The 23,877-nt window shown below is 37.2% G+C and overlaps 1 protein-coding gene across 1 annotated transcript; it reads right to left on the bottom strand.

Annotated features, from left to right (window-relative positions):
• Positions 1-21,197: 21,197 nt before the first annotated feature.
• Positions 21,198-21,647, bottom strand: LOC140012689 (F-box/kelch-repeat protein At3g23880-like). Its single transcript, XM_072060971.1, has one exon. The coding sequence runs from the start codon at positions 21,645-21,647 to the stop codon at positions 21,198-21,200; it is 450 nt and encodes a 149-aa protein (XP_071917072.1).
• Between the last annotated feature and the right edge of the window lie 2,230 nt (positions 21,648-23,877).

Below are 23,877 nucleotides of genomic sequence, written 5' to 3'. Positions count from 1 at the left end.
GAAGAAACGACACTCGAAGTTCAAGCATCCACCGTGGGATCCTCTTGAAGTTCCTCTTGTATGCCTGAGCAATTAATAAGGATTTATCACTCATAAACCCCCAATTATTGAGAAGATTGCACTTACTGCACAATCTAAGAAATCTCATGAAAATGAACCCCAATCACTCGTAAATCGAGGTTCAAAGATAGGGTTTTAAAACACAAAAGCAATCGAGTTTTCATCTTGGAAATCAAGTATAATACGTTCAAGTAACATCGAAGGAATAAGGAGAATTTGAAAAACTCCATTTCCTTAAGGTTTGGAAATTTTCAGTTTTGATACGAGATCTTTGAAAAATCATATCTCACTCTTTACAAGTCCAAAATTGGAAAACTTGGTACCGTTGGAAACGTCTTAGAAAGTACTACTTAGAAGACACTTTTCCATGATTCCAAATGGAAGGTATTCAAAATTTGGCCCAAAGTCACTGTTTTGGACACCAAGGCAGTTTTCGAGGTTGGTCTTCGGCAAAGTTTGTAAATTCGGTAAAATTCACACAATGCAAACCAGCCTCTGAAATTTGGAACTCCATTAGAGTTGCATACAAGGTTTAAAACGCAACAAGCAGGTCAAAAATCAGAGTTTTGAGCACCAAGAGATGATAGCTCAAAGTTGCTGGAATTTTGAACCTGTTTTGCCGTTTTTCCAGATTTGAATCTCAGGTTTTGGAGCTTTGGTTAAGTATCTAAACGGATTTGGAACGGCACCAAATTTGGTAGTATTACACTGCCATATAAGGGCCATTCCTCTGCCAGATTTTGTAGGAAAATAATCACGGGAAGTTAGCTAACAAAATCAATGAAGTTGTAAGAAGTTCCATGGCAAATCTGCCTTGGACTTCCGTTTTTCCGTTTTCAAGCATTTGGCCAAGGAAATTTTCTCAAACATGGTTCATTGGTGTAGAAAATGTCTAATAAACATCCAATATGTGTTTGGTAGGTGATTAACACCAAGAATTTCAAAACAACAAGTCCCAACAATGATCTAAGCATTTACTAGCCAAAAGAGGGTTTTAGTTCACCAAGTCAGTTTCAAACTTTGGCCACAACTCACTCAATTCAACTTGGAATTGAGCGTGGTTAGTGGCGTTGGAAAATAATTTCATTAATCTACAATTTCTCAGAAGAAACCATTTTCAAAATTCGTCCACAACTAGCTCACATTTGAGCATCATGGTGTAGTTCCTGTTCTGTCTTCCAGTGAACAACGAAACAGGACAGTAATTTTCAAACGAATGGTGTGGCTCACTCAAGTGGAACCAGGTCATGAATTTTATATCAATGGAAGGATGGGAATGTCTAGTTTCCAGTGCCACAAACGGCACTCAATTTCGACATCGGAGCAAGGAGTTATGGCCGAAACAAGATGACTGCTTGGGCAGTTACGGGAACCATTTTCAAGTTTTCTAAGCTTTCGAAATCAACACATTTGGGTGACCAAATCATGTTATTTTTCAATGAAACTTTTCACACACTCAATATAACATGTATACATCATAAAAAAGCTATTAGAACCTCAAAATTTTGCATCAAAGTGCATGAACATGGCAGGGGCAAAATGGTCACTTTTGGTCATTGCACCATCCTTAAGTTTCTATCAACAACCCAACATTATTTCACTAATTTAAGCACCAAACTAACATTAATAACATCATCATTCACCAAATCAGTCCATCCATCAAATGTGGGAGTTCATAGAGCCCACACAACCATTTTTCCAATATAAACAAACTACCCACATGCATGCAAGAGCTTAGATATGCACTAGAACTTCCATAAATCAAGTTTCCAAGGTTTGATCATCACTTACTTGTTTTGATGTTCCAAAGCAAAATTTTTGATCCTTTATTGGTCCAAGAAATCCGTGGAATGCAGCTCCTTTTCTTAGCTAGATGAACTCTCCAAGTATTAAGTTAAGTGGTGTTCAATTTTGGTGTGAAATGGTTGAGATTTGGTGCAAGAAATGGAGTAGAAATTGATGAAGCAAGTTTGGTTCTTTGCTCTTGGGGTGGCCGGCCAAATGAGGGATAAGAGAGAGTGTGTGTGTGATCAAATGAAGCTTCCTTGAGAAGCTTTAAATGTGTGGTCAACAATTGTCCAAAGTCAACTCTTCCTCGCTCGTGTACGCGCGCGTTTTGTGCTCGATTCCTCTCGAGTTTATTTCACTAGTGCACTAAACCTCTAATACACTTATTTTCATATAAATATTATCCACTCTTAATTGTCCAAAAATAAGGGTCTAAAGTCCCTTAATTAAATTGCGCGTGTGAAAACGCGTATTTCCAATTTACGCGTGATAAAGCGAAACCTTCAAGAAATTCTTATAACGATAGTACTAATAACTATCACTTGAGTACTTAAACATAAAAATACTTATTTTAAGACTTATGTGTAAGTCTCAAATTTTCCCAAACTTATGGTATTTCCAAATCAGCTAAAATCCCCAATCGCGTATTCACTATTCTCACTTAACGAGTTTTCAAAAATTAAATTTTGAAACAAGTCACTATAAAAATATAATTAAACCATAGATCCATGTAATTGGGTCTTAAGAGACTAGAAAATATTATTCGGAGTAAATGGGCAATTAAATATTCAAATAAGCTCGAAATGAAATTTAAAACAATAAATTTGCGAGTCCTCACATCTTTTCTTGTCTCTTTAGTTTAACTTAGATATAGTTGAAGTTCTAGTTTTTCTTTCTATTGAAGAACTTGAAGAACTCTTGATGTACTAAAGAATTTTTTATGGAAATGAGGATGATGGAGTTTGAAGATCATGTTTCTTCATTTGAATGAGCATTTCTTCATCTTTACTCCCTTTATTTGTTTTACTAATGCTTTGTTACATTGAAGATATGAGCTTTGTTGTTAAACCTATCATGTCTAACTAAATCTTCTTGTTCTAGGGATAGATGAAGCTATTTGTGACTTGAATATGGATGAATGAAGTCATTATTGCTACATCTTGTACTTGCTAGTTCATTTTTTCATGCTTTAACACTTGTGAAAGTTTGGTTTTCATTTACAAGCCATTTTAGTTGTTGTTAGTCTATGAAAATAGTCAAAAATAATGAAAAATGAATGAATGGAACCTAAGGAGTGGACACACGAAAGTAGTGGTGCACTTAGGTGGTTGTTTATTACATTTCTTGTGCTGATTCTGGTTTATGCCTGAGATTTCACCACGAAAGTAGGGAGATTTCACCACTAAACGCCAATCTCCGTCCACTGATCATCCCCCTACCGGGCCCGAACGTCAATCAAGTATCCAAGGTTTGTCAATCTCCTCGACCAAACCCTTGCCGGCTCGATTCGACCAACTAGCCATGGATTGGGCTTATAGCCCCAAGTATTCAAGTATTCATGATCTGGGATTAAAGCCCTAAGTATTCAAGTATTCATGAGTGGAGTCGTTGGCTATCATCCAATGCTCACGCAAGTAATGATTAGAGCCTTTAGCTGTCACCTAACACTCCGTATCAAGCATGTCATGAGTAAACAAGTTAGGAAATTCTTTCTTTACCCAAGGCTGTGCAACTTACCCGACCGCTCTAAGACTGGTCTCAAGTAAGAGTTCCAACCAAGGTTCTAGTTCAGCCGTTACCGGCTTACATTTATGCATACGCATGAGTAACTCAAGGCTGTCTAACTTACCCGACGTCTCGGATAAGGGTACCAGCAAAGAGCTCAATTCAGCCGTTGCAAGGAGACATACAGCCGACCGACAATCATGCCCATGTACATGCAAGTCCGCATGCAGGATCATGTAATTCATTTTACAAAGTACGAGTGCAATAAAGTACACACTCACTTATGAAATAACAATTTGGAATCCCTAACAATTTCTAGCAATAAGTCACATTTGATCAAGTAACATGGAACATACAATTGGAACACTCACCAATTGATCATAATATTTCCACTTCAAACCCTGATTCATTCGCTTGGACACTCTCGAGTCCTATGGTCAGCTACTACATCAAGAATCTGTTACACTCTTAGCCAAAAGAAATGAGAACTTGGAGTTTCAAAATTTCACTTGAAAGACACATCAATTTACAACCAAATTCATAAAAATAAGGTTGTAACTTTACCCTTACTCTCCGTTTCTTCAATAAAATTGTCTCACCAAAATCACTCCAAAAATTCAAGCATTACTCCTCCAATTCCCTTATACCTTTTTGGATTTAACGCGCAAAAAAAAACTTAACATTAACTTTTGTCAAGGCATATCACATGAATGTATGATGAAAATTGTAGCAAATTTCGAATCAAGGGCTTGAAGTTCAGCGATGGTTCAAACATGAATCATGCAAGGCATCATTGAGTGACTATAGAGCATGAATTTTTTTAAAAACTTCAACAAAATGGAAGTTATAAGCTGGAAAACCAAGCATATAGTCCATAGTTTAAGCAAGCAAAATTCCAGCAAGCCTTTCCTCATTTTTGTCACCAAAATAGCCCCTCTCATACTTATTTCAACCATAAATCACACAAGAATAGGCATATACCAAGAGAGGAGGTAATAATCATTGATTCCAGTAAAATTCAACAAGAAAATTTGCATTTAAAAACTGGAATTTCAAGTTTTCTCTACAGCTCAAAGCTGAAAAATTTTCTAGCACGAAAACAGTATACTAAGGGAGCTTTTCTTCAACAAAACTCTTTAGTTATCACTTAAACTCAACATGCATATGAAGATTAATATGTTATGTTGTTTATTAAACAACAATCCAAAATTTTTCAGCCCCAAAAGTTGTGTAAAAATTGGAAAGTTTCCTCTCTTCCTTACTCGGCCAATCAAGTGGATTTCCAGCAGTTTCTTCAAGTTGCTCTCCAACCAAATTATCAAATTTCTACTAGTTTTCAAAGGAAAACATACAGGGTGTATCATGCAATGTAGAAACAAGCCATTTCTCAACCAAAATATGCAAATAAACTTGAAATTTCACAACTCATACTCACGGTTTGCTCCAATCAAGTGAAATATTTCATGCATGCTAAGATTAACATACCACTAAGTATTTCAAATCAAATTATGCAGGATTTAACCAAAAAAAAAAAGTTAGGTCTAAAACCCAGAAAAGATTTTCCAAAGTTTCCAAGTCCCACGCAATCCATTTGACAAAATTCCCAGCTTTGGTAACATTCTTTGAAAAGGTATAACTTGAGTTTCGTAGGTTCAAAAATCACAAAACTTACACTGTTAGAAAATAGACTTGAAACGCTAATAGCTTTAGAAGATATCTTCATGAAATTCAACTCATAAATTAGTCAAATTTCAGTTTAAAAATCACTGCTATCACAAGTGCAGAAACAGAACAGTCATGATTTTCAAGAAACTTTGTAGATTTACTGGTCTTTATAGAAATTGAACCAAACCCTGCATTTCATCACGTTGGAATCTCCATGAGTCTAGTTTCAAACGCAATAAACGGAACTCAATTCTGACTTTCCTATACTAAATTATAGCCAATTTTCCAAAGCTGTGCAGAGCTTCCTGCGGAAATTTCTAGATTGTTAACAGCTTGAGAAAATGAAACTTTTTCTTAACAAAATATCACTCCCTTGGCTCAAATTCAGCATACATATGAAGATTAAGGTTTAACAAAGTATCTCAACCAAAAACCTTGCCAAAATCACATAAAATTTTGGAAAGTAAAGCTGAAAAACCTCTCTCTCCTAATTGGCCAACTCTAGCAGAAATTTCAGCAAATTTCCCCCAGTTTTCCCAACAAAACTTCCAACTTCCAACCTTAATTCCATGGAAAATACACAATATATCTTATCCAACATGTCATGTGTTATATAGCAGGTATTCTTAGCAAAGAATTTCATCACAATTGAAAACATAAAAGTTTACCCTAGACTATCACTTCATGCATTAAAATTAGCCATCAATAGCCTAGTAAACAAACCAAATCTTCCATAAAGTCTTTACCTTTTTTCACACAAAACTTCATATGCTAAGTACAGGAAAAGAAAGATAGATTGTCTAGCAAATTTACTCTTGTTTCCCACAAACTCAAGATGTAAAGCAACCAAGAAGTACTAAGAGTTTCTTTCTCCAAGAACTCCTCCAATAGCTTCCCTCCAAGCATACCTCAAGATTGATCGGAGAAGATTAAGATTTTTTGTTGGATACTTCATGATTCAACCAAGAGATCAAGGGTGGATTTTTTGTGTTTTCTCTCCCTTTGCTCTCTCAAAATTTCGTCCATGATGTGTGCAAGAAGATGAAAATGATGAACACAAGAAGGCTTGGTCAAAATAAGTAAGAAGAAGGCTTGGTCCTGGTCAAACTTGGTTGGTTAATTGAGAAATGTCAAGGAAAGATGTATTGTCTATCTTTTTGTTTCTCTATTTGTCTCTAATCACTAACATATCTAATGCCCCTCTAATTAACTCTTAACACCACTTGTCATATAATTCCTTTTGCACAAAACTCCTTCTAATCCTCCAAATTTATCGCACGCACCTCACTAATCGATCACTCTAGTATCATGCACTATAAATTTTAACATGCATCAAATTGTACATGAACCAAGGTAAATAAAGTAATAGGGTTTGAAACACACCTTAATAATCAAAGCAACTACAAATTCAAGACAAGCAAGGAAAAACAAGATAAGAGATAAGAACCTAATTTGCGGGATCTCACACTCTCTCCCCCTTAAAAAGAATTTCGTTCTCGAAATTCTAACCTTTGCTCATAAAAACTCGATTCTACTGGGTTTCCTCCACTTTTCAAGAGCTTACCCTCACTCATGGTGCTACCACAAACTTGCCTAGAAGGAAAAATCTTAATAACGTCATGGCTGAGTTAACATGCTAAGAAAGGTCAATGAAGGTATCAAAAGGTGCAAGATGCTATAAATTTAGAACTCGGTATCATAACTATGAAACTTAACTACTCTTACAAGATCTTGTAATCATTCTCTATACATTGACAAAGAATCCACAATATACGTCTCATCTCATGTCTACAACTGAATTACTAGCCATGTATCACCCTCTCTAATCGAAATTCCTTCCTTACTAATCACAAATGAAGAATCCTGGCTTAAATCCGAGACTAAATTGCAGAAATTGACTCATGGATAGGGATTTAACGCCAACCGAACACAGACACTAAATATTACTAATACAAACATCACGTTTCAAGTTCAAGCTTTATAATTGGGATACAACTTACTACATAAAACTCTTACTACACATAGTCCAACAAATACACTAATTTCAGGTGGGACATCACTAGTTGCCAATTTTGATGATTACAGCAGATTCACCATGTATTTGGCCAGTTCTTCACTTGATGTCCAAGTTGGCCACATTTAAAGTATGCACCAATTATCCGATAACATACTCCGGTATGGGTTTTGCCACAGATGTCACACTGAGTAGCTACATCTTTCCTCTTGTAGTGTCTATTCGTTCTTTTCTTCCTTTTACTATCCTTCATATGTGATACCCCGACTTTTAGGATATTACGGTTTCTATATTTTATTTTTTGTTTTAAGATATTGTTTTGTTTTAAAGATTAGAAATCCTAAATTCTAATCAAAAGGAAAAAAAAAACCCTAGTTTACTTGTGACTACCCAATTTTCCTAAATCCCTTATATTTTAATCGAAACCATAATTGCAACCAATGGAATTGTAAAATTCCTCATATTTTTCTTAAAATTCCTTTTATTTAGCATTTATTCCTTTCTAATAGCTTTACTACTCATTCACACCCTCAGTAATTACAATCCACCATAGAATCAAGGGTTTTCCCTTTAGGTTCTTCGTTCGGGTAAATTAGGGTTTTTTGCGTATTTGGACCGTGTGCTCACTCGGTGAGATGTGTTGATGAGAATATAAAGACCAAGACCCATTCAAGCACATGGGAATTGGAAGATTCAAGTGAAGACTAGTTGATTGCACGAATACTTGAGTTTAGTAGGATTATTTGATTTTTCTCGTTGATTTTTGGTTATTTCTCGCTTTAGAAAGTCTAGGTAATTAAGCTAGTTTAATTGCGGCCCATTTGTTAGTAAGTGAGGCCCAAAATCTTCCTTAAGTATGTAGGGTAGTTTGGTCAATTTTTGGATTAGGGTTAATACTTGTAAGGGCTATAAATAGCCCCACTTCCTCTTTGTTTTGGGATCAGTTTTTGGCTATTAAATACAATTAGTGAGTTTTCACTTTCTCTTTGGCAAGAGGTTTCCTTTGAATACTTGAGACTCTTCTCAAGTTATTCACCCGAACTTATCAATCGAGTATCTCCTTGATTGTGGCGTTCTACTACCTCCAATTTGGTTCGTTAATTCGAGTAGTTACGGGTTGAGATAATATCAAAATTGTTCGTGACTTCTAGGGATTAGTTGGGTCAAATTTCCGCTGCCTAAGCCATGGTGTCTTGGTTGTCTAGATCGGGGTTTCACATCAGTTGGTACCAGAGCTAGTCGACAACCACCAGGTTATATCTTTTTTTTTCGTTTATTTCGAGTCATATATGTTTATCCCAATCTGTTCGTTTGTTTCCAACCAAAAAAAAAAAAAAAAAGTCACTGTTCACCGTCACTGTTCACCCAACATTGTTCATCGTACTGTTCACCGACACTGTTCATCGTTACTATTCACCGACACTGTTCATAGTTACTGTTCATCCGAATACAAATCTGTCCATCCTTGTTGTTTGTGTTATCCAACTTGTTTACTTGGTTTTCAAATCTGGATTTTGGCAAAACTTGTTGGAATTTTGTGAATCTTGAAGAGAACTTACAATAATCTTGAGCTTCTTGCATTCTTGATCACAATCTTGAAATTTCTGAAGTTCCTGACAACTTCCTTGAAAGTTCTTGAAAGATCTTTGAGTTCTTGGTAGTTATTATTTGTGGACTTCCTTGTTTTGTGTCGTGGTTGATAGTTGTAGTCAAGAAAAAAAAAAGAAAAAAAGAAAACAAAAACGAAAAGAAAAAGAAAGAAAAGAGGAATCGGTTGGCAAGAAAAAAAAAAAAAGGAAAGGAAAGAAAGTGGCAACCGAATTGTTTTGAATAGGGAACCAAATCTGATTTGTGCAATCTTTCTTGGAGTAGAATTTGGAAGTTACCAAAAGTTGTTTCAAGAAGATTACCAAAGGTTGTTTCCAGAAGGTTACCAAAAGTTGTTTCAAGAAGATTACCAAAAGTTGTTTCAAGAAGGTTACCAAAAGTTGTTCAAGAGGAAAAGGATTTTCAAAGGGTTTCCAAAAACTAACTTGTTTCCAAAATCAATTAGGAAACTAAGTAAAGCACTTGGATAACTCTTTGTACTCACTTGGACACTCTCTCTCCCACCTTTTTAGGAAACTTTCCCAAACTCTCTCATCCATTTTTTTAGGAAACTTTCCTAAATTCTCTCATCCATTTTTTAGGAAACTTTCCTAAACTCTCTCATCCATTTCTTGCTCATCCATTTCTTTTGGAAACTTTCCTAAACTCTCTCATCCATTTCTTTTGGAAACTTTCCTAAAGTCTCCCATCTATTTTTAGGAAACTTTCCTAAATTCTCTCATACATTTTTAGGACCTTTCCTATATTCTCTCATCCACTTTAGGAAACTCTCCTATATTCTCTTCCTAGATTTTAGGAACACTCTCCTACACTTTCTCCTATATTTTCTCCTAGTTTTTAGGAACACTTCCCTACACTTTCTCCTACATCTCCGTGATTACTCTTGAGGAAGAAGTTGGTGACAATTATTTGGGCTTGAGCAGCATTTCTCAAACTACCTAACCCAACAGGTAAAGGTGTTTGGTAAGTCCATTGGAGCGCTTTGAGTGACATACACGAGGGTGAGTGATACACTAAGGGAGTGAGTGAGGCAGTTTCTACTAACTGTTTGTTGAGCCTTGCAGGTACTCTATAAACATGTCTCAAACTCATGCGACAAGTGACCCTTATGACATGAAACATGTTCTTGAAGCATTAACAGGCGCCATTGATCGTATGGCTCAGAGAATTGATACACTGGAGGATAAGGTGGAGCAATCAACCCTAGGCAAGAATGCCTCCAAGAGACAACCATACGTGGAGGAGTTAGGTGATTCGAACAATGAGGAGGACATGGCAGATGGAAACCGATTCCGGCATTATAAACGCATCCCTAATCAAGGGGATGATGAACTTAAGGGAATCAAGCTCAAAATTCCTACCTTCCCAGGCAAGTCGGACCCTGAAGCATATTTGGAATGGGAGAGGAAGATTGAGATGCTCTTTGACTGCAACCACTACTCAGAGTCCCAAAAAGTGAAGTTGGCAACCATTGAGTTCACTGAATACGCAGCCGTTTGGTGGGATCAGATTCGCACCAGACAAAGGAGACATGAAGAACCACTCATTCGTACTTGGGAAGAACTCAAAAGGATCCTGAGGAAGCGCTTCATACCAGCGTATTACCATAGGGATTTACACCATAAATTGCAAACTCTCACCCAAGGTAGTATGACGGTTGAGGATTACTTCAAGGAGATGGAGATGGCCATGCTGCGGGCTGATGTTCGGGAGGATATAGAAGCAACCATGGCACGTTTCTTGAGAGGACTACACGCTGAAATTGCAGATGTTGTGGAGCTCCAACATTACCTTGACATGGATGAATTATTGGACAAAGCTATCAAGGTGGAAAGAAGGCTCAAGAGGAGGGGTATCCCCCACCAAAGCTCCAACGCCCAATCTGGAAATTGGAGAACTCCGCAGTATAAAGGCGAGATTACCCACACGAGCGAGCAAAAGTCCGCTAAGGCAAGTGGGGTTTCGAATGGAGCATGGGTGCCTGGTTCGTCATCTTCAAAACCGACCCAAAGGGCCGAATTTAAGGCTGATCTAGGGGCATCTAAACCTAGAAACCGCGACACTAAGTGCTTTAAGTGTCAAGGTTTCGGTCACATCGCGTCCCAATGCCCAAACCGAAGGACCATGCTCATGCTTCCAAGTGGTGAAGTGCTAACGGATAAGGAGGATGAGTATGAAGGCATGCCACCATTGGTTGAGGAAGAAGAGATAATTGCCCCTGACCAACCAGTTGGACTAGGCCTTGTTACAAGGTTGGCATTGAGTGCTCAATGTACAAATGAAGAAGAGCAGCGTACCAACATCTTCTGCACCCGATGTCTAGTTAACGGGAAAGTGTGTAGCTTGATTATCGACGGGGGAAGTTGTACCAATGTCGCCAGTGCCTTATTTGTCAAGAAGTTACACCTACCTGTCCAAGATCACCCTACACCATATAAGCTTCAATGGTTTAGTGATTGCGGCGAAGTGCGAGTGTCCAAGCAGGTTTCTGTGAAGTTTAACATTGGGAGATATGAGGATGAGTTGGTGTGTGACGTGGTTCCTATGCAAGCTGCCCATCTTATTCTTGGAAGACCTTGGCAATTTGATCGCGAGGTTACTTATGAAGGTCATTCCAACAAATACTCGTTCATGCATAAAGGGACAAGGATCATACTTGTTCCACTCTCACCTACACAAGTTCGAGAGGACCAAAATGTTTTATAGAGGGAATGGGAGTTGGATCGATTAGAAGGCATGGAGAAGAAAGGGCGAACATTGATCTTGCTCGCTAAGGCTGAGGACAACATCGGGCACTGGGAGCTGAATCGTTCCACCTTTGTGGTGTTTAACGTATTTTCATTTGTGCAGGTTGTTCGTGGTCAGATATCCTTCATCTTGCAGTGTGCAATACCCGCAACCGTAGAGATCTGCGAAGAGAGTGCTGGTCCAGTAATTCCAACCAACACTAGTCGAGTTACATTGGCCTTTGATGCAGTTTTTGCACGTCTTGATGCGTACAACTCGCAGCCCAACCAAACCTTGGTTCACCGGGCGTCTGCTCATGATCCACCCATAGGGTTGAGACGTCACTTGTGTGACCATTGTCATGGAAATCTTGCTGTCCGCAACATATATCTACCACCACCACGAGTTGCCCTTGTTCCACACAAGGATGTCATGATCATTCTTCGCTTAAGAAGGCGACATGCAGGCAGCTTGGTGACTATACACATGCTCTCATCACTTTTGTTTTGTAAGAGAGTCATGATTTGGGGACAAATCGCCTTTAAGAGGAGGGGAATGATGAGAATATAAAGACCAAGGCCCATTCAAGCACATGGGAATTGGAAGATTCAAGTGAAGACTAGTTGATTGCATGAATACTTGAGTTTAGTAGGATTATTTTATTTTCCTCGTTGATTTTTGGTTATTTCTCGCTTTAGAAAGTCTAGGTAATTAAGCTAGTTTAATTGCGGCCCATTTGTTAGTAGGTGAGGCCCAAAATCTTCCTTAAGTATGTAGGGTAGTTTGGTCAATTTTTGGATTAGGGTTAATACTTGTAAGGGCTATAAATAGCCCCACTTCCTCTTTGTTTTGGGATCAGTTTTTGGCTATTAAATACAATTAGTGAGTTTTCACTTTCTCTTTGGCAAGAGAGTTTCCTTTGAATACTTGAGACTCTTCTCAAGTTATTCACCCGAACTTATCAATCGAGTATCTCCTTGATTGTGGCGTTCTACTACCTCCAATTTGGTTCGTTAATTCGAGAAGTTACGGGTTGAGATAATATCAAAATTGTTCGTGACTTCTAGGGATTAGTTGGGTCAAATTTCCGCTGCCTAAGCAATGGTGTCTTGGTTGTCTAGATCGGGGTTTCACATCATGTGTGCACTAAATTTGGTGATTAAGAGTGAGTTTTAGATGATATTAAGTGTTTGATTAGAAGTAATAACCATAAGATAGTGAATTATAAGTGAAAATCCTAGTATGTGCGAAATAAGGAAAATCGGGTTGAATCGAAGTGTACCGTTCGTTACCGATTGAGTCCACCACTTGACCACTACTTTATTACCTTAATCTCCTTGTTATTAATTGAACAAAATCATACCTAAATATCTCCTTAAGCCAACCGAAATTGTGGACCAAAATAAGAGAGAGAAAAGAAAATTTTAAAAGCTAATCTCATCGCGACAAGTGGCAACCATTCCATGGTTGTTTGACCAACTTAATTCCTACCTTCTTATCTTTCTTCTTAGAAGATTTTTCTTCATTTCTTGCTGGTCTTGGTCGTGGCTTTGGAGGGAAAAAACAAGAGAAAGAGAGCTTCAATCCATCTTGGGTTTGGCTTGATTGAGTGCAAACAAGAAAAACTAAACCGATTAATCACTAGTTTGGAAGCTTGGGAAGCTTAAGGAACCAAAAATTTCAAGGAGAGGTGGAGGATCATTCTTGCAAGCTCTTGTCTTGAGGTATAATGGCTGATCAACCTTTCTTTCTCCATTAATCATGATTAAGTTGGGTATTAATGGTAGTATTGTGCTTGTGATGCTTGTTTCAAGTGATTTTGATGATTGGATGGATGACTTTTGAGTTAGGGTTTCTTGTGGGTTAGGTGTTGTATGATGTATATATGTGGTATATAATCTTGTAAAGGAGATGGTAGTGGTAGTTTCAAGGTAAAAATGTGAATTATAGCTTGAATATAGCAAAATTCCAGATTTCTGGAAATTGTAGCTTCAGTTCTGTCTGGTGCTATTTCATCATTTTAGAAGCCAAATTAGGCTTAGCACAAAACATGAAAGTTGTAGAGAATGATATTTTGTGGTTTCCTACAAATTTTAGCCCAATCAGAGTAACGTAGACTGTGAAAAGACCAAACTACCCTCACTGCCCTAGGATGCATCCAGTGATCAGTTTTAGACAGTTCATCCAATTGACCGTGTCTATTCACTGTGATCCGTGCTGTTTTAGCCATTTTCCAAAAAAGGAAAGTTTTAGTACTTTGTCTTAGCTTTTCAACGCCTCCAAAAACGCCTTAAACGGACTTTGGTAACTTGAGATATGGCCATTTGGAGGTAGTACGGTTAACTGGCCGGTTAGTTGGAATTTGGTTCTGTGAATTGGGAATTTGACTGGGTTACACTGGAAATTAGACAAGGTGATCTTCATCAAAGTTGTAGTCCTTTGTCTTAGCTTCGAAACGCTATAAGTTTCACCTCAATCTGATATGCTTAACCTCGGTTGTGTCTGTTACGCAAAATAACGTCAAATCTGCCTTTTGTTTCCTAATTTAAACTTCATTTCCGCACATGTTCTTAGCTTGATTTTGTACTTGTATGACCTTGAGCCTATTGGATGGCTAATGAAATGAAATTATGTTGTGTGTAACTTTGGGTTTGATTGAGGAAAATAATGAAGCCATAAATGGCTGGAAAATTAGGTAAATACAAAGGGCATGCTGCCCAAATTTACGCTCGATGACTAAAGAAATATACTTGAGACTTGAGTAAGGGTTAAGAGTGATTACTACTTGGACCATCTAGGATATTTGCACCTTCTTTTATCAATGTATATAAGTTGAAACTTGGCCGACCTTGTACCCTTGGAAAAAATGAAATTTATGACTAATAGATATACTTTTCTCCATTTCGTCAACCCAAATGGTATTTTAAAGTATACTTGTTTCCAAGTTTCAAAGTCTTAAGTGCGAGCATGAATTTCTTAGAATTTGATAAGTATCTTGAACACTACTTAAACGAGTTGCATTTACTTGATTTTCTTGAAGCGAAACTCCTATGTTTTGAACTCTAGAAAGTTTTACATTCGTAAATGATATTTTATCTCAGATTTGGACTCCAACCAAGGAGTTGGACCTGAACGTGGTTTTTGAGAGGCACTAGACTTTTGGTGAGTGCTTCCAAATATCTGGTTGAACTGGACACTTGTTTTAATACTTGATCCATGAAAATACATGATACGAGATTTGTAGATCGGGTAAGGGTGTACTTTATCGCACTTGCCCTAATATAATATATACTTGTTTATTGTTGCAATTGATTTGATATACTTGTACTTGAGTTGTAACTGCGGAGCGGTAGTATGTACCACACTCAATCCGAGTGGGAGGTGCCTCTCATTCCCGTCTTCGTACTTTTATTTTAATTCAGTCGATTGGAGTGTTACCTCATTGACTTTTGGGGACCCCAAACCCCACTGGCTAGTTAATCGAGTCGAGCCGGCAAGGGCTTGGTCGATTAGATAATGAACCATGGGTATTTAGTAATGTCGAGTAGAGTGATATCTCCTCAACTAATCGGTATACTCGAGTATTACCACCAATATTTATTGAGGATTTTGGGCCCAGTAGGGGGTATGAATGGTGGACGGAGAGTAGTGTAAGTGGTGCTCTACTGGATTGGTTACTTACTTGAAGGTTAACGGAGTGTCAACTATTACTTGATCAAGCTCTGGTGATGCAATGGGAATTTGGCTCCTGAGAGCCATCCGTATCCTTATACTTTGGAGTGATTATTGTTTATTGGATTATTGTTTCTTTTGAAAACTTTTACACTCGCTCACTTTGAGATGTGCTACTTGAAGTATTATTGCTAACTTTGATGAACTTTTCATGCTCAATACTTTGTTACATGATACTTGCACTTTTAAATAAGGGTTAACTTGCTATTTGGAACCTCAATAGGCTTTTAGCTCATTCCACGTCATTTGTTTTCCTTACAGGGAGTACGAGCGAGGCGTGAGACGTACAGGCTAGCGTAGTCTAGTTATTTTGACTTTTGCAATTGTACTCACGCTAGTACCCGACTAGGATTGATTGTACTCGTATTGTAAACACTTTGAAGTATTTTGGTGTGTTGAAGCTTTGTATCTGGATTTGAGCATCAAAGTATGTATATATTAAGTTGAAATGGGTGTGTTATTTATTTTCTAAGGATGTACATTTTTTTTTTCTTGAGCTATGAGTGAGTGAGTCCTGGCGAGAGTTGGGCAGGCGGTCCGCCGAACCCTTTAGTTCGCCTTAGGGTGAGGTGGGGCTGTCACATCATGGCAAGTTCATCTCCACAAATCTCTTTACGTTTCTCTTTGGTATGATGAGAGTTTCCTTCTCCACTTTTAATTAGATTGTTAGGAATGTCTTGAGGGGTAACCTGAATGGTTGACTGCACCAATTCGCACTTCTTTTGCAACTCCTTCAGTCTCCTTTCGTATTTCCTTCGCATTTTCATATTCTTTTCAGTAACTTAGTTTTCTCTGCATATTCTTGTTTCCATCGTCTTTCCCAGTGCTCAGCTAATTTCTTTTGGAACTCTACTTCTTTTTGAGGAATCTCTATTTTCTTATGCACATTAGCCAAATTCGTCATCTCACCGTTTCACTTAAACTCAAATAATAGCCTACCAGACAAATCAAAAGATCGAAATAAGTAACTAATTACAATTGAAAACTCTAGCCATATAATTTTTAAGTTCATTCATTCCCAATCCAACCACGAAAGATTAAACTTAGCTATTCTCAAATGAGATAGACGAGAAAGTGGAACACAGGTAGGGCAATACCTCAAGATACTATGCCACTTATTCCTATTCTGGGGTCTTAACACAAGGGGTACCATTATCACTTATGCACATAACGAAACCCTAAAGCATACTTCGTACATCAAAAGTTCCACACCCTACTTCAAGCTTTTGCATACAGGAATAGAACCCAAATCCATTTTCTCAAAATCTCCATACATAATTCCAAAACTCTCAATCTCGACACGATAATAATCAAAGTCAAGTCCATACTTTGACATCAATTGATAGGTATCAAGGAAGTATAGGCAAGGGTAGTTCATCAAGAATCTTCTGCGCCTTAACCTTTACCATCAAAACTTACCTCAAGTGTAATCGAGATATCGACCCTCATCCTAGTGCTCTCCACTTTTTGATACTCGAGTACAAGAATCCGAAATAAGATAATTCAAAATTCGAACTGGCCGGTCCCAAAAGTAAATCACCTACATTTGAGATTCCTACCTGACATACATATCTATCTTCCCCAAGTATCATGATAAAGGTTTTATGCCTATAACATTCATGATTCACAACTTACGCTCAAGAAGAGCACTTTGTCCTTTACACTCATTCACGTAATTGGGACCATAACACCGCTTGGCCCAAACTCACCCCACGCAGAGACCACACGAGGTGGCTCTGGTACCACCTGTGACGACCCCACCTCTCCTAAGGCATACCCAAGGGTTTGGCGGACCGTCTGCCGAACTCTCGCTAGGACTTATTCATGCACCACGAAATTTATAAAATAATAATTTCAACAATAAGAGCAATAACAATTGCAACCTTAGATATATACAATCGTGGGCAACAAATGTCCATATAATCTTTAAATATAGCCAAGGAGTCAAATTTACAAAATAAAACCAAATAAGCCCGCTAAAGAGCTAAAGAGTGCTTACGCGAGCAACTAACAAAACTTAGACAAAGACTATGCCTTCTCCAACTCCCATTCTCACATTCTCACCCCTGTAAGGAAAACAAATTATGGGATGAGCTTTCGCCCAGTAAGATTCCAGAAAAACATGCAAGTAAACTAGCAGGCATGATACGATTCACAGAATATCAAGAAGCAAGTCATGTCCAGATAGATCATGACATAATATACAGTAAAACAGGCAATCAGATAGATCATGCAATAATGTATAGTAAAGAACACATTCATATCCAAGGATATAGTCTGCTCTCAGGAGCAGGTTCCATAGCAGCTTGTCCGGGATCTGTTGACACTCTGTCAACCGTGAAATTATAATGTCCGTAGATTATCACTAAAAGCCAATCTCCATCCACCAATCATCTCCCTACTGGGCTCGAACACTGATCAAGTATCCAAGGTTCGTCAATCTCCTCGACCAAGCCCTTGCCGATTCGATTCGACCAACTAGCCATGGGTTGGGCTTATAGCCCCAAGTATTCAAGTATTCATGATCTGGGTTTAAAGCTCCAAGTATTCAAGTATTCATGAGTGGAGTCATTGGCAGTCACCCAATGCTCACGCAAGTAATGATCGGAGCCGTTAGCTATCATCTAACACTTCGTATCAAGCATGTCACGAGTAAATAGGTTAGAAAATTCTTTCTTTACCCAAGGCTGTACAGGTTACCCGACCGCTCTAAGGCTGGTCTCAAGTAAGAGTTCCAACGAAGGGCCCAGCTCAGCCGTCATCGGCTTACATTCACGCATAAACAAGAAAAACTCAAGGCTGTCTAGCTTACCACATATCTCGGATCAGGGTACCAGCCAAGAGTCCAGTTTAGCTGCTGCAAGTCTGCATGTAGCATCATGTAATTCGCTTTACAAAGTTCGAGTGTAATAAAGTACACACTCACTTATGAAATAACAATTCGGAATCCCTAACAATTTCTAGCAACAAGTCACATTTGATCAAGTAACATGGAACATGCAGTTGGAACACTCATCAATTGATCATAATATTTCCACTTCAAACCCTGGTTCATCCTTTTGGACACTCTCGAGTCCTATGGTCAGATAATACATCAAGAGTCTATTACACTCTTAACCAAAAGAAATGAGAACTTGGAGTTTCAAAACTTCACTTGAAAGACACATCAATTTGCAGCCAAATTCCTGAAAATAATGTTAGAACTTTACCCTTACTCTCCGTTTTTTCAATAAAATTGTCTCCCAAAATCACCCCAAAAATTCAAACATTACCCCTCCAATTCCCTTATACCTTTTTGGATTTAACGCACCAAAAAAAACTTGACATTAACTTTTATCAAGGCATATCACATGAATGTATGATGAAGATTGTAGCAAAATTTCGAATCAAGGGCTTGAAGTTCAGCCATGGTTCAAACATGAATCATGCAAGGTGTCATTGAGTGACTATAGAGCATGAATCTCTTTTAAAAACTTCAACAAAATGGAAGTTATAAGCTGGAAAATCTAGCATATAGTCCACGGTTTAAGCAAGCAAAATTTCAGCAAGCTTTTTCTCATTTTTGTCACCAAAACAGCCCCTCTCATACTTATTTCAACCATAAATCACACAAAAATAGGCTTGTACCAGGAGAGGAGGTACTAATCATGGATTCCAGTAAAACTCAACAAGAAAATTTGCATTTAAAAACTGGAAGTTCAAGTTTTCTCTACAACTCAAAGCTGGAAAATTTTCTAGCAAGAAAACAGTTTGCTAAGAGAGCTTTTCTTCAACAATACTCTGTAGTTATCACTTAAACTCAACATGCATATGAAGATTAATATGTTTGAAGTTTATTGAACAACAATCTAAAATTTTGCAGCCCCAAAAGTCGTGTAAAAACTGGAAATTTTCCTCTCTTCCTCACTCGGCCAATCAAGTGGATTTCCAGCAGTTTCTTCAAGTTGCTCTCCAGCCAAATAATCAAATTTCTACTAGTTTTCATGGTAAACATATAGGGTATATCATGCAAAGTAGAAACAATTCATTTCTCAACCAAACTGTGCAAATAAACTGGAAATTTCATAGCTCATACTCACGGTTTGCTCCAATCAAGTGATATTTCATGCATGCTAAGGTTAACACACCACTAAATATTTCAAATCAAAATATGCAGGATTTAATCAAAGAAAGTTAGGTTTAAAACCCAGAAAAGTTTTTTCAAAGTTTCCAAGTCCCACTTAATCCATTCGATAAAATTCCCAACTTGGGTAACATTTTTTGAAAAGGTATAACTTGAGTTTGGTAGGTCAAAAAATCACAAAACTTACACCGTTAGAAAATAGACTCAAAGCGCTAACAGGTTTTAGAAGATATTTTCATGAAATTCAACTCGTAGATTAGTCAAATTTCAGTTTAAAAATCACTGCTATCACAAGTGCAGAAACAGAACAGTCTTGATTTTTAAGAAACTTTGCAGATTTACTAGTCTTTATAGAAATTGAACCAAACCCTGAATTTTGTAACGCTGGAAACTCTATGAGTTTAGTTTCAAACGCAATAAACGGAACTCAATTCCAACTTTCCTATACGAAGTTATAGCCAATTTTTCAAAGCTGTGCAGAGCTTCCTTTGAAAATTTCCAGATTGCTAACAACTTGAGAGAATGAAACTTTTCTTAAGAAAATGTCACTCCCTTGGCTCAAATTCAACATACATATGAATATTAAGGTTTAACAAAGTATCTCAAACAAAAACCTTGCCAAAATCATCATAAAATTCTGGAAAGTAAAGCTGAAAAATCTCTCTCTCCTAATTGGCCAACTCTAGCAGAAATTTCAGTAAATTTCCCCCAAGTTTTCCCAACAAAACTTCCAACTTCCAACCTTAATTCCATGGAAAATACACAATATATCTTATCCAACATGTCATGAGTTATATAGCAGGTATTCTTAGAAAAGAATTTCATTACAATTGCAAACATAAAAGTTTACCCTAGATCATCACTTCATGCATTAAAATCAGCCATCAATAGCCTAGTAAACAAACCAAATCTTCCATAAAGTCTTTACATTTTTGCTCACAAAACTTCATATGCTAAGTACAGGAAAAGAAAGATAGATTGTATAGCAAATTTACCTCTTGTTTCCCACAAAGTCAAGATGAAAAGCAACCTAGAAGTACTAAGAGTTTCTTTCTCCAAGAACTCCTTCAATAGTTTCTCTCCAAGCTTACCACAAGATTGATCGGAGAAGATTAGGATTTTTTGTTGGATACTTCATGATTCAAGCAAGAGATGAAGGTTGGATTTTTTGTGTTTTCTCTCCCTTTGCTCTCTCAAAATTTCGTCCATGATGTGTGCAAGAAGAAGAAAATGATGAACACAAGAAGGTTTGGTCAAGATAAGGAAGAAGAAGGCTTGATCTTGGTCAAACTTGGTTGGTTAATTGACAAATGTCAAGGAAAGATGTATTGTCTATCTTTTTATCTCTCTATTTGTCTCTAATCACTAACATATCTAATGCCCCTCTAATTAATTTTTAACAGCTCTTGTCATATAATTCCTTTTGCACAAAACTCCCTCTAATCCTCCAAAATTATCGTATGTATCTCACTAGTCGATCACACTAATATCATGCAATATGAAGTTTAACATGCATCAAATTATATATCCACCAAGGTAAATAAAGTAATGGGGTTAAAATCACACCACGATCATCAAAGCAACCACAAATTCAAGACAAGCAAGGAAAAACAAGATAGGAGATAAGAACCTAATTTGCGGGGCCTCATAGCCCTAACCTCCATGTCTTCCCATTCGTTCATGGAAGCAGACTATGCCTCTACTACTGGTCCTAATTTTTCATTGATTCCCTTATGGGCAATAGTGCATGTCTGACTAGCTGTGGGATGGAGACGTGCGGACCATGTCACCTCTTTTCTCGATATCAATACAAAGCAAACCATCACAGCCACCCCTAACTTTGATGGCGCCAATCCAGCCATTGAGAGAAGGATAATCAATTTTAACTGAATACAAAAGCTTTTCATAGGATAAAGATTTAAGAGGACAATGTTCCAAATGGTCACACGCACTATTAGCGACCACAAATAGCAGGCTCTGGGTATTACTAGTTGATGCACTCAACTTGGGATGATCTTTGATGAATTTAGGTCCTGAGATTAAGGAAAGCCATAGTTTTGAAACACACTTAAAAATCAAGAGTGCCTTCATTGGTAGCATTGTCAGAATAGCAGTGATGACATCAAAGGGAAGATCAGCTAGTTTTGAGGGCTGGTCGAAATCTTGGATGGAAGAAGAAGGAATTTGTCTGCCTAAGATTTCCATGGAGGACGGGTGGCAGTAGTAAGGGAGTGAAACTTAAGGAAACTTGAGGGGGGGAGGAGGAGACATATGTGGAAGAAAAAGTTTAGCTTAGATCTTTTATTAGCAGTAAAGTTAAACTGCAATCTAGAGCCGAATTTACCTTGACCTACATATTTATAGGCAATAAGTTGCAGCCAAGACCTGTGGTTAGAATAATTTTGAGAAATAGACAATAACCTATGTCATTTTCTAGTCATATATAATTCTGTAATCTGTACATGTCAAAGTTTACATATGCATGGTGTTCGGAGTCAAACGTGAAAGTGGCTTTGAAAGTTCATAAGACATATCAAATCTGAACACTCGAAATTGGGATAGGTACATTGATTTAGATGCTGTTCGCTACTTCATCTATGTATTTATGCATTGAATTAGTGTACATGAATAAATTTGTAAGTATAACAATATTATATAAGAACACATCATATTATCTAGAAAGTACCACAATTGGACAAATGCACCAAAATTTCAACCGCTGTTAGTACAAAAATCATGCAGCGGAAGTGTTGAAATTGACATATCAAAATGTTTGAAGGATGGAGACATAAGCTAGAAGCACAAGGTTATTCAAATTCTCAAGAATACAAACATAAGAGTATGGAAGTTAAGAGCGGCTGCATGCAAGCAAGAGCAAAGTATATAGATAAAGAAGGTTTGGAGCAAGACAATGTATTATTTACTTGCACTAGCTAGTCATTAATAGCAAGATACCCACAAATAAATCATATCTAGTTAGCCATTGATGTCTGGATTTTAGTTTTGAAAACGATTTGGAGGGTGGTTGGGCCGAAAAAAGAAAAAGAATGAAACAAATTAGGTTACTTGTAAGTACTCAGTCTAGAGTTCTACTATTTTGATTCAATTCTTCTTTAACGTGGTAGGGACTAGCATGTGACTGCGATGTCTGTTTGATCTCAAAGCCTCCCTTTTCCCCCTGGATCTGGGGCCTTTTCATTTGAGATTATGTCCAGTTTCGTCCAATTATGTAAAGTAGCACAATTTTAGTGTAAACTAATATATTTTTGATGTAACACTGAGTTTTATATCACCTCAGTTATAATTCACATTTATACCAAAATTGTATCAGATTTCATTAGTTTACACAACTGCACAGAATTGGAATGGGAGACTCCTCATCTCCCTTTTCCCCTTCTCCTTAAACCTTGAAGTATCTTATTGAACTATTTTTTTTCTTCTTTTTTGACCTTCCTTCTACCCAAAAACCCCAATTTCTGAAACTCAAGAGCCCAATTAGCTACTCTCACAGCAGAAAATTTAATATACGAAATTTGGAATTTACCCAACTCATAGTCATAGTACCTATTAACCAAAATTGTTGTACCAACTTTTATTGCAATAAGAAGATGGAACATCCACAATGGTCATCAACAGGAAAAATAGATGTGCAGGGCAATTGAAACTAATACAAACCAAGATGCACCATGAAAATGCTAGATTCTTAGACAGGTTCTTTTTTTGATCTATTCTTTTTAAATAATGTACATAATGAATTTTTTCGTAAAATAGCCGGATCATGATTTGCTTATCATCAACTTGGATCAATGCATCATGAGTGAAAAACTAAAATTCAAAATTGGTTTACAATACCACGTTTCTTACTTCGAATCGATTAACAAGCATTCCATCACCACATACATCTAAAGCCAGATTAACAATGTATGCAACATCCCAGAAATTCTCACCTGTATTAGCACACCAATATAACATCACTCTCTCACTAATAGAAAATAAAAAGAACAGCAAAAAAGACTTCCCTTTTAAACTTTTTATTTAAATTTTGATGCAACATCCTAGAAATTCTCAACTGTATTAGCACACCAATATAACATCACTCTCTCACTACTAGAAAATAAAAAGAACAGCAAAAAAGACTTCCCTTTTAAATTTTTTTATTTGAATTTTGATGCAAACATCCCAGAAATTCTCATCTGTATTAGCACACCAATATAACTTCACTCTCTCGCTGCCAGAAAATAAAAAGAACAGCCAAAAAAAAAACTTCCCTTTTAAACTTTTTATTGAAATTGTCAAATTTTACCATTTAAATTTTTGTATTTAAATTGCCAAAATTGCATGCCAAGGTTTTTATGCATTTCGTAAATTCTTCCTCCTTATTTTTAGCAAAACTACAACTTTTGTTTTGATTCACAATGAACTTTAGATTTCTTAC

Source organism: Coffea arabica, chromosome 8e (assembly GCF_036785885.1).
Source record: "Coffea arabica cultivar ET-39 chromosome 8e, Coffea Arabica ET-39 HiFi, whole genome shotgun sequence".
NCBI lineage: Eukaryota > Viridiplantae > Streptophyta > Magnoliopsida > Gentianales > Rubiaceae > Coffea > Coffea arabica.
Note: the sequence above shows the minus strand (reverse complement) of the source record. Positions and strands in the feature narration are given on the sequence as shown.